The 12,623-nt window shown below is 34.6% G+C and overlaps 1 protein-coding gene across 3 annotated transcripts in view; it reads right to left on the bottom strand.

Moving 5' to 3' along the window:
- MME (membrane metalloendopeptidase) overlaps nucleotides 1-7,765 on the bottom strand; it is a 115,143-nt gene extending 107,378 nt beyond the window's left edge. For 2 of the 3 annotated variants that reach the window (XM_087965210.1, XM_087965212.1), the window contains exon 1: nucleotides 7,440-7,582. In XM_087965210.1, the coding sequence (XP_087821336.1) occupies nucleotides 7,440-7,516 (77 nt within the window). In that variant the 5' untranslated portion in view covers nucleotides 7,517-7,582. Of the gene's footprint in view, nucleotides 1-7,439 lie in introns of all 3 variants that reach the window. The other variant, XM_026665365.2, reaches the window with a different exon arrangement.
- Nucleotides 7,766-12,623: the final 4,858 nt, after the last annotated feature.

The following is a 12,623-nucleotide window of genomic DNA, read 5'->3' as shown; positions in this document are numbered from 1 at the left end:
TCCAGGCTGGTAATAAAGAGTTGCCCTGAGAATGAGAAGGGTGGTCTCAAAATAATGATATAATAATATTTAATAATAAACCAAATTAAACCAAACCAATATAATATAATATAATGTAATGTAATGTAATGTAATGTAATGTAATGTAATGTAATGTAATGTAATGTAATATAATATAATATAATATAATATAATATAATATAATATAATATAATATAATATAATATAATAATATAATAATATAATATAATATAATATAATATAATATAATATAATATAATATAATATAATATAATATAATATAATATAATATAATATAATATAATATAATATAATATATATTATATATTATATATCATTATAATATAATATAATATAATGTAATGTAATGTAATGTAATGTAATGTAATGTAATGTAATGTAAAACAAAATAATAAAATAAAATAAATAAAATAAAATAGGAACAACACACAAAGCATAAGACCAGCATTGCATTCAAGGTAGTATACCAAGCTGACCCATTTTTTAGTACAATTTGGATACAATAATTTAGCCAATACTGAATTCCCCTAGTAGTATCTTATAGCCCATATTTTTTACCATTTTATCAAAAATAATATCACTTTATTGAACGAATTGTGTCAGCTACAATCCTAAACTAAACTAAAAATTACATTTCTGGTCAGAACAGAATTGAAACAGTACAACTTTATGTCCAGAGTTCAGCTGAACTAAATATAGAAATCTACATAGAAAAATCTACATTTGAAAGAAATGTTCATTCATAAACTACAATTATGTAAAACAAAATTTATTATATCAACAGAATCAACAGAATTTAAATTCTTTATTAGATGTTTATATACCATAATTTTAATATACATTAGATATATAAAAAACTCACATTTTCCTTCGGATTGCCTGGTCAAGCTGACTGCCTAAAATACCTGTCTAAGCCCTGTCAGGGTATGGACCTGTCAGGGTTTTGGCTTTATTTTACTATAAATGTTGCCTATAGTTCTTTGCTTCTAAAATAATGTTCTCACGAATACTTTCTCATAGTGTCTAAAAGCCATTTTGCACAGAAGCAATTCACTGACTGATACTTGCTTTGGAAATGTATTACTAAGAATAACCCTTCTGTAAGTTTCATTTCTTTCTGTTCCTAAAAAACTTGTCTTCAGACTACAAATCAGCAGCTAAGAAATGGCAGGTATGAAATAATTATGCTGAAAAAATAAAACTAACATTTGACTCTCTCATTTCTATTTTTCACTAAGGTGATAAGAATTGTCAGAACTGACAGCGCTGGCCATTGCTTTAATAAGGAGATCGTTGAGGATTGTAAAATTGTCAGCAGCTGCCACCATGCACAAAGAATTTTAAATTGCATCTCATAACTTTTATACCATTCAAGATACTGGATTAAAAGCTGAATAATGTAACCAATATCCTGTGTTGCACCTAAAAGATTCAGAATATGGAGATCTATGAAAATTGTCCAGATAATACTTAACAAATGTCTAAGAACTATTGCAATCATCTCAGTCATACATTTATGTCCAATCTGAAATCAGATACATATAGTTCATTTTACCAAATCAACATTTTAAGTACAAGGGATATAAATAGAAAGGAACAAGGACATATAAACTGTTTAACTGTGAGCCCTGAGAATATCTGACAATTTCTTTGGGAACTCAAATAATGTGGCTGTATAAATGGTGATAATAACGATTTCCACTTTGGGTGAACCTTCTCTAATAATTATAAAATGCACCCAAAAGAGATTGAATTGATTAAAATGTCATTTTAACCATATGGAAATGAATCTGGTGCTACCTTTTGCTAGCACACTTAAAAAGCCACTATGATGATTGATAGGCATTACATGCAAAAGTCAAGTACTCTTAGCATCTTAAGAGCAGCTGATTACTCTAAAAGACCAACTCTTTCTATCTTTGATAAAAGTATCACCAGTGGAACAAAGGCTTTACAAGAAGCATATATTTCAGAAGGCTAGGCCATATATATGTGTGGAAGCTCCTATTGGCCAAATGGTATCCTGCTTGTGGAGAACTTCACCAAAATCAGAATTAGCTGTTTGTATCATGACACAGAATACAGAGTAGAATAGAATAGCAGAGTTGGAAGGGACCTTGGAGATCTTCTAGTCCAACCCCCTGCTTAGGCAGGAAACCTTACACCACTTCAGACAAATGGTTATCCAATCTCTTCTTAAAAACTTCCAGTGTTGGAGCATTTACAACTTCTGGAGGCAAGTTGTTCCACTGATTAATTGTTTTAACTGTCAGGAAATTTCTTCTTATTTCTAAGTTGCTTTTCTCCTTGATTAGTTTCTACCCATTGCTTCCTGTTCTACCCTCAGGTGTTTTGGAGAATAGCTTGACTCCCTTTTTTGTGGCAGCCCCTGAGATAATGGAACACTATTATCATGTCACCCCTAGTTCTTCTTTTTATCAGACTAGACATACCCAGTTTCAGCAACCACTCTTTATATATTTTACTTCCAGTTCCCTAATCAACTTTATTGCTCTTCTCTGCACTCTTTCTAGAGTCTCAACATCTTTTTTTTACATTGTGGCAACCAAAACTGGATGCAATATTCCAAGTGTGGCCTTACCAAGGCATTATAAAGTGGAATTAACACTTCATGTGATCTTGATTCTATCCAGGGGTGGGATTCTACCAGTTCGGACCAGTTCTATAGAACCGGTTGTTACAATTCTGTGCAGTTTGAAGAACCAGCAAATCACACCACTGGCTGGCCCCTCCCCTCCCCACCCACCCACCCCACCCAGAAGGCTTCCCTGAGGCCCAGTCAGGGGTGGTATTCAGTGGGTTGTGGGAGGGAGAAGTGGCCTGAGAGCAGAGCTGAACATTCCTTAGGATTAAAGCTTCTATTTTTCAGTGCAGACTCAGGCAGCAGATTGCAGAAAGGTAGACCTGGGAGTGAAGCTGTGATTCTGCAAGCAGCTCAATCTGCCTGCCTGCTTTGCCTGATTTTGGGTAAAGGCTGCTCTTTTTTTAAAAAAAAAAAATTCAATCTTTACATATATATATTTACAATATTTATACACAAGCCATGCCCAGCTAGTCACATGATCACCAAGCCTCGTTCACAAATTAGGCCATGCCCAGAGAACCAGTTGTTAAGAAATTTGAATCCCACCCCTGATTCTATCCCTGTATCCCTCTATACAGAACTATATCAGTACAGAATGAAAAGCGGGGTGGTGCTTCTGTCGACGATGGATCAGAGACTACAATCATGCATGGCTTTGATCCATGTTTACCTTGTTGGAAGGGTCCCTATGGGACCAAAATCATCTGACCCACTTCGGAGGGGTGGGGGAAGAGGGGGAGACCCCCAGCTGGATCAAGGGGAGCCACATCTCCCCTCCCTAGCTAGGTATTACTCTCCTGGAAGACAAGGATAAACGGCAGTCTAAAATGGCTGCCCTGAAGATGGAAAGCTGCCGGGACCTAAGTGTGTGCTGGAGCGGTGAAATGGTGAGCAACGTGTAACCAGATAAAAGAAATTGATTTTTTTTAACAACCTCGAGAAGCAGAAAGAAAGAGCCCTCATGTAAGAGTATCACAGCGGCAAACAGAAAATAAGAGGAAAATACAAGGTAAACAAAATTGAAGTATAAAAAGCTACAATGAAATTAGAGACTAAATTTTGAATAATATAAATTGGCATTAATTAGGCATTGGATAAAATGCTGGACTTGCCTGGAATTGGTTGTTATTAAGAAAACTAAACTTGGAAATGGTTGGAAATTAATGTTTAATATAATTAAAAGAGAAAAGAAAAGAACTTTGAAAAGTGGAAAGTGATACAGAGCACCATCTAATGGTCAAAGACTTTTTTCCCTACAAAATCTTATGGAAATTTACTGGACCTATAACTGTTATGAAATAAAATACAATTAAAATAATAAGAACCCTGGAAATTTAAAAAAGGGGAAGAAATTCTACTAAGAGGATATACAAATGCAATTTCCTTGGACTGTTCGGTGTTGATTGTGACAAATAGACAGAAGGATTAACAAGAGAAACAAAGATAAAAGGAGACTTTTGGCAAGGACTGCAATAAAAGACTTTGAATATCTTAACTGGTTATAAAAAATGGAAGAAATAAGCAAAGACCTTAAGGTGGAATTGCAAATTGTAAGAGGAATGCTGAAAGAAAAAAGGAAATTATTGGAAACATTGGAAAAGAAAATAATGGCGATGACAGAAGAACAAAGAAATTCCAGTGAGGGGGAGTTAAAGGAAGAAGAAAGAGGCTCAGATAGACATGGAGAACAAGAGATACTGCCAAAAGACACTAAAGGAATTAAAACTATGACATTGATGACAGAGTCAATAAATAAAAGAGAAAACACTCCCAGCAAAAAGAAAAAGAAGAAATTATACAAGAAGAAATTTCAAAAAAGAGAACAGGAAAGAGGGGGAGAAGGTGGGCAAAATACTAGAAGGAAAGAAGGAAGACCAGGGAAATTTAGAAAAGGGAAAGTTGGCTAAAATTAAAAGAAACAATAAACCCAAAAATTCAGAGATAAGGGTTAGGGATTCTATAAGGGGATACTACATGGAATATATATTGGTATTTAGCTTAAAACTTGCTGGGAAATATCTTAGGAATGTATAATTGCATATATATATGAATATGAACTGTATATAAAATGTGTTGTTATGAACCCTTTTTGTTTTGGAGGATTAAAACAAGGAAATGGAAATGAATTTAAAAATATGATTATTAATGATTATAAGTAAAGTGAAGATAAAATGAGATATACTAAGAAGCTATTTTAGTGATTTACTGGAGGGGATATATACAGTTGACTATATATACAGATGATTATTAAATGGATATTAGAAGTGTATAACGAGAATATTTTATTATGATTATAGTAGGGGAATGGAAAATACCATGTGGATCCTAAATATATTGGCTTTACTATATTTTTACTCTTCTCAGATTGTTCAGATTATTATATATCAGCTTAGAGAAAATTAAGGACAATAATGATGTGTAATGCAAAATAAAATAGGTGGTAAGATGAAAATGGAAATAATAGGGGATAAAAAATTGAAAACTTATGTATGAATGAAATGATATTGATATTGAATTAATGAACTGAAATATGAAATGCAAATTTATTTAAAGACGAGTGAAATGGATAATAATATGAGCTAATATTATGTAAGATTAATGGAAATGAAAGTATGATTATGTATAAATGTCATAATCTGGAAACATGTTGCTCATGTGAAAAGATGTGTAAAATTTAAAAAATAAAAAACTTTTTACAAAAAAAAAAGTATGGAATGAAAAGCTGAAACAAGGTCAGTCCAAACTGTAACAAACATTATTGTCAGCCTCAAGATATCTACCACATCTTATATCTTCTGCATCCTAACTATTGCATCTTCTCTGCTGCTATGCTATACTATTTCTTTCGGCTGTCATTAGCAACGGGGGGAGGGGGGATCTTGGAGGGGAAGAAAGCTGGAGGTGTTTTGCATTCCTTTGCTGTGGGTAGCAAGGGGAGGGGGTATATGAATTCTTGTCTTTAACTTTCCATTTCTTGGCTAGCTCCTATCCCCTTTTGCGCAGCTGCGAAGTTTTATCAAAATATGTCAAGGTCAACGGACAGAGGCCTCATCACCACCTGAAGATGGCCACATGATCATATTTAGAACTTTTAATTGGAAGAGTCATTTGGACTTTGGGGGGTAGGAACAATTCTATTCCTTTGTATATGTGATCTGCGCGCCAATTTCTCAGATTCGGAATAAAATCTGTAGCTTCCACTTTGATTTCCAGTAAAAGGATAACTTTGCTCTAACCCATGGAGTCTGAGTATTTCTTTCTTGGATTTTGAAGGGAGCACAGCCTGACATTTATATTATACCCAAGGAGCAGCATATAGAATTTAGCTAGTTAGGGCAATTCCATGAGCAAGCTTATGAAGAAACACTCCAGTAATGAGTCTTCTGAACCAAGAGTCATTTAAAGATCAGTATTAATGTTCATTAATGTTGTAGACATTCGATGCATAGAATTCGATGCTTTTAAAAGACACGGTCCGCTCTTTTGAAGACAACAAAGTCCATATTTTGGAAAGAGAGGATTGCTGGTTTGAAAGTGGAGTGAAAGAGGCCATCTATGTCAAAACTGAACATAGTTTTCTGAACATCTCTCAACAGAAGAGGAGGGACATGACATTATCAACAGAGAGGGAGGGACATGACATCATCTACCTCCAATCTACAACATAGTCCTTTCAACAGTTCCAAGAAGGCTTCACACCAATTTGCAACACTCCGGTGACCCTGATGACACAGATAAACTTTCAGATAAACCCTCTAAAAAAGAGATGTCCAACCGTGGCAACTTTAAGACTTGTGGACTTCAGTTCCCAGAATTCTGGGAGTTGAAGTCCACAAGTCTTAAAGTTGCCAAGGTTGGAGACCCCTGCACTAAAACAATGCAATTGACCAGCTGTCTGCAAGGAGTATAAATCCTTCCATTTCCCACCATCCAGTGAGAGTTGAAGAAGTTTCTTGGATGAGAAACTAAATATCTTTAAAAAACAAACAAACAGAAAGTTCAGTTGCTTCTTTGGGGGGGAAAAAGCACCTTTGGGATTTGATGCCTTACTTAAGAGTAGCAAGAATTTTATTCTTTGCTTCTCCTGCCCACCAACTGATCCTATATTTTTTGCTACTTATGCTCTGCAGCAGTAGGTGGTGAGTCAAATTCCATTTAAAATGAAAGGGTGAATGCTTTGAGATAGGTCTGAGTTTCTTCTGTGAATTTCTGCTACAGACAATTTATAATCAACATCATTCAATCATCATAGAAATAGAAAATACTCTTATTTTGATGCTTTGGATTTGGACCTGGATGTCTGATACCTAGGAAATGGATAGATATACACTTTGTTTTCTTGAAGCGATATCATCATCATCATCCTCAATCATCATCATCAAACTTTTATTACAGCCTTTAGACCAGATAGGAAAACAATAAAATACATACATTTGTCATTATTATTAATAAAACTTCTTTTAAAGAAAAGACACATAATGCAATAAAATTACAAAAAACACATTATTGTAATTCTAACAAAGCAGTGTTAGATAGCAGTGGCAATCACCACAATTTGTTCTAAACTTCAACCAGAAGTAGGATGGATACAACAAATGATACACAAAATCAGGCAACCTGGAATACGTCAGATAGAAGCAGTGAGAAATAGACATTGTGCTCTCAAGCGAGGGTAGTTCTTTAAGATGGGCTAAATATGTATCTTCTGAGATTTTCTATAAAATAAGCAACAAAGGAGCATGGGCATAAATACTGCTGCAAAGCAACATTTTTATAACTCTAGCAAACTCACCCGAAATTTCCCGTTTCTTGAACAGAAGGTGGGGTTGTCTCTAGCACCTCCTTTTTTTTCAGTGGTGCTAATGACATGTTGAAATCAAAGTTTGTCTTGAGTGTTGCTTACTCTTAATGGCTGTTTAATCTAGGCATACCATCAACTAGCTGAACGAATGGTTCTTTGACAAAAAAAACAAAAAACCACAGGCGTTTACTTGGCTCTTGTTTCAATTCCTATGAATTTTTCAGGTTTGGGATGAGAGCCAGCAAATGACATCCACCATTATTACTTTTCTGAGACGGAAAAACAAAGAACACTTTTGTGGTTAGGATTACTATCAAGTGAGCAGGATGTGCCTTTTCCAGGAATACAAAAGGGTGGGCATAACAGGCTGTGCTTTCTGAAGAAACACTATGCTTGATGTTTAAAGAGGATCATCTGAGAGAATATTTGTTTAACTTGGATGCCGTTTTTCGTTTTAAGGTGGCACCGAGCTTGAGTTATATGTGGCAGAATCTCATGCATATCTTTACTTCTGCATAAGCCCAGGACCTTTGTAACATTAAATATATCTGAGAATCACAGTACCTTATATAACTTATCCTAACATTTTAGTACTGTATCTGCTCTACCTGCTTTTTGTTTGAATTTCCCTGATGCATTCTACCCAGACTTCATGTTAAGGGCCATCTACATATGAAATAAACATAGTTGTTTCCTCTTTTACACACACACACACACACACACACACACACACAACACACACACACACACACACACACACTACATGGAGCTAGTACAGTACCATCTCCATAAACTTCTCTACCTTTAGATTAATTTTCTGCTGATGCTAATGTGCTCAAAGATAAACAGAGTTACAGATAGTTCTAATACATGTTAGCTCATAGTTCTAATACATGTTAGCACAGTAAAAATAGATTGGCATTTACAGTGAAAATACAACCTAGAATTAAGGAGAAACTTCCTAACAGTGAGAATAATTAACCAGTGGAATGGCTTGCCTTCAAAAGTTGTAGATGCTTCATCACTGGAGGCTTTTTACAAGAGACTGGACAGCCACTTATCTAGAATGATATCTGGTCGACTGCTTGAGTTGGCAGTTGGACTAGAAAATTTCCAAGATCTGTTCCAACTCTATTATTGTTCTGTTATTTTATTTATTTGATTTATATTGCCATCCCTATTACAAATGTGAATCTGGGCAGCAACAACATATTACAAATGGAGAAAAAAAATCATATATTTTTCCCTTAAGTGTGGTCATAATTCACTTGATTTCTATATGGCTACAACTGCCCTTGAACATCTTGAGGTTTATCAAAATCAGTGCACACTAATATGAACTACAAGAATGTGCTGATAATATATAGTGCTTTTAAAAATAATGGTTGGGTCATAGTTATACAGAAGATATCTCATCTCTTTTTATGTATGAAAAAGAACACTGTTGTATAACTATGCTTCTGTGTGTGTCAATTCTGATGACTCTCTGAAGTTGGAGAATAGGGAAAGACAACTCCCTCAATGTTGAAAAGAAGCAAGAGCCTTGCATGGCTGGAATCCCACCTATTTTATTATGCTGACTTATTTTTATTATGCAAAGAACCCAGCATCTGTTGGAGCCAGACATTCTACGGATCTATTTAATAAACAAACAGATACTAAATGCAGTGATTATTTGAATTCAATTATAGTTTGTATAATACATTGGGGGTTTATTCTCTTTCCTTCTTGATCAGTAGTTTTCTAACTTGTCCTTTATATAATTAATCCTATGTAAAGATCAAAAAGAATTCATTTTTCTATACTCAGCATTTCAATGTTTCGTTTATCTTCATACAGCAGGTAAATGCATGTTTGCCATTAACGGCTTAACTGTTCATTTAAAGTTTTAAAGTCTTAGTAGAATGCTTGAAATCATCATCCAAGATCATATCTTGCACCAATTATTTGCTGGAAGGAAAAGTAATTTTATGATAAAGAATAAATGGAAGACAAAATGAATGAGGTCAATCTGAAGCAAAGCTCAGGCTATATGGCTGACATGGCTAAATCTGAAAAGTATGAAATAACAACAAAACCAACAACATTCTGTCTGCAGAATGTACTACTTTGTTCCTGCAGATGAATTCTCAGGTCATCAAAGAATGTTTGAAGAATTTTATCCTAATCTATGGTTCTATCAAAGATCGTATATCAATTTTTCTTAATGAAAATTTAAACTCTCAGAAAGTATGAATTTACCCAACTGCAAACAGCATCGCCCTGGTGGTGGAGGCTATAGTGAATAAAATTGTTTTAGTACTATTCTGCTTGTTGATGTAACTCAGATTAGTGGATAAAATATAAAGGTAAAGATATGTATATGATTTTTAAAAATTCCCTTCTCACCCCTATAAGAAAAGGTTCCTGGGATCTGTTGGAGCCACTCTCCTAGGTTAGGAATCACAGCCTGAGTGCTCCTATCACCATTGGGACCCTTTTGGCCTTGACTTTCCAGATCCTCTGTTGTTTCTCCTTTAGGCCTTGCTACTTCTCCAAAATTGACCATATTTTATATGTATGTATACATTGGACAAACCAACAGGAGAATAAATTTTTGAAAGTGTACAAAAAACTTTGTTAAGAAAACCTAAATGTAAAAAATGAGTTTCTCAAATGCTGGGAGCAAGGTATTAATTAAGTTATTTTTAATTTGCAATTCTAATAGCTTCTCACTAAAAAAAAGGCCCTATCAAGCTCAATCAAACTTACTTTTAGTAGGTCTATTTGGTTAATATTCAGGCTCAAATGTTCTTGCTGTGTGTTTTATTTTTATTAATCCAAGTTCCAGAAGCATTTCTTTTTATGCTTCTACTTTTATTTTAATCCATAGGGGGTTTCTCAGAAACAGTAGTATAATAAAGGCCTAAACTTTTATAAAAGTTGCCTTCCCCATTTAAACGTCTTAAAGAAGCTTTTTAAATGTAGTTTGAGGAAGAATAAGGATGATTATTATGTTTTCTTTCTCTGCTTGCCCTGTCATCTTTAAAGTAGTTTCATAGAATCAAGCAAATCCGAAAGGCTTAAAAGCAAAACTGAAGCAAAAGTACACAAATGCCAATCTAAATGTATTGTGCTGCTTGTAAATTTCATAATAAATGTCATTCGGGGCTCAAGAAGATCAATACCTGTCAACTTAGATTTGTAGGCAGAATGAATAACTGGGTTGGCTGAAAAGAGCAACCTACAGAAACTTCATTACAACAGAGTCATATGGGTTGATCTCAAAGATATGCCATTTCTTCCTCACAATCTATTGAAGCCAGGCCTATTTAAAGTTGAGCTAAGGCAGTGTGACAGAAAAAGTTTTGGAACAAGACTTCGCATATAACAAATCTTTACACATGAAAATAAAATGCTGTCCTTCAGTTATTTTATACAGTGTCTCTGGCAATTTGCTTCAATCTTGTGCCTTCTATAAGACCTGGGACCACAACTTCCCAAGCTCCTAATCTGCATGGCCATATCTGAAAATTGTGAATGGTTATATCTAAAATACCATACCTGTTGGAATCCAGATTGAATGCTCATTCAACCTGGATTGCTCAATGAGTGTGGTTTCTAAATTATACCATATTGTGGGAGAAATGGATAAGGGAAAAGGAAAGGGAGAAATGGATAAGGCTTATCTAAAACATTTAATGGTGAAATTCTCACAAATTGAAATTAACCTAGCATATCCTTCACACCTACTCTTATGTGGATAATCCATAGTTCAGTATGTCATTCAAACCCACAAATTAAATCAACTAATTAACCATGAATGAACATGTTCTGTTAACAGGCAATGTGTTTGAAACAGAAATAACATTCAAGCTGGTTTCCATGAAAACCAACCCATTAAATTGGAGAAGTGTTACTCCAAAGAAAATGTGAATAGGATTTCAGGCATTACAACATTTTCTATAATAAGTGGCAGCCTTTAACAATTTTGGCTGATTCGCAAGAGTAAGAAGAATCATGCTTGACTGATACCTGGATATGAGGGAAATCAGGAAATGTCATGGCTGTAAGACTAGGTAATCAAAAAATTAAGCTTCTTAAGGGAGGGTAAGGGAAGGTATGCCTTCAAGTCAGTGTTGACTCTTGGCTACTGCCTGGACAGGTCCTTTCAGTTTTCTTGGCAAGGTTTTGGATATAATTTGTCATTGCTTTGTTCGAAGAGTGAGAGAAAGTCATGGCCCCAAGGTCACCTACTGGTTTTGTGCATGGACAAGTTCTGGTCAGATTTCAGAAGTGTTTTACTATTGACTTCTTCCTAGTGTTGAGGGTAAATGAGTGGTCCAAGATCACCCAGTTGCTTTGTGTTCAAGGTGGGACTAGAATTTACCATCTCCTTATTTCTAGTTTGGTGCCTTAACTATTAAACCAAACTGTCCCTCTTCCTTATTATTAAGAAAACTATATGGTTGTTTTCATGCAGGAGTAATCTTAAAATAAGGGTCTTTAGTTTTTTAAAATTCTGCTGCTTGATCTTTCAGAGGTTTTCAATCAGATTACTGCCCTACAATATTTATGAGAAATAATATAAGATGGAGATTGGTGGCTTTGGAGGTGCACAACGCATCTTCTATAGTATAATTTCATGAACTGTTAAATGTTGATCTTTTTTGATATTCCTTTCATATTTGGTCTTGATGTCAAGCTTCACTGTATTTTACTATTCTATTTTTTAAATATATTTCATACTTTTAAAGAAATGTTGTAAAGCGCTTGTGGTTAATAACTGGAAAACAATATAGAAATTAATAACAATGGCAATAATATTTAAAATAGTTTAGTTGAACGTTTCTAATCCAATAAACAATATTTGAAGAAAACAAGGAAATAAACCTTTAAAACAGTTGAAGAGACCAATTGTACTATGCATAATATTCGGGGGAGGGGGAGGGAATCAGAGCTACAACCCAGCGGGCTGAAATGTGTATCAGTATAATGTCAAGAGAAAATGATTGAAAACATATCAGAGGCCAGGAGATATTTCTAGGCACAATAAGGAATGTTCTATGCTGCTTCTGGTTAGTGGGTAAAATGAAAAAAAAATCTAGTGGGAAATTTACATAAGAACCCAGTCCCATGTCAAAGAACTTCTGGATCTATTATCACATATTGTTATCTATGTTTGAGAATGAATAG

This window comes from Notechis scutatus, chromosome 4 (assembly GCF_049901735.1).
Source record: "Notechis scutatus isolate UNSWTSFEM ecotype Mainland chromosome 4, rNotScu1.2, whole genome shotgun sequence".
NCBI classification, from domain to species: Eukaryota; Metazoa; Chordata; class Lepidosauria; order Squamata; family Elapidae; genus Notechis; species Notechis scutatus.
This window is presented reverse-complemented; position numbering and strand designations above follow the sequence as displayed.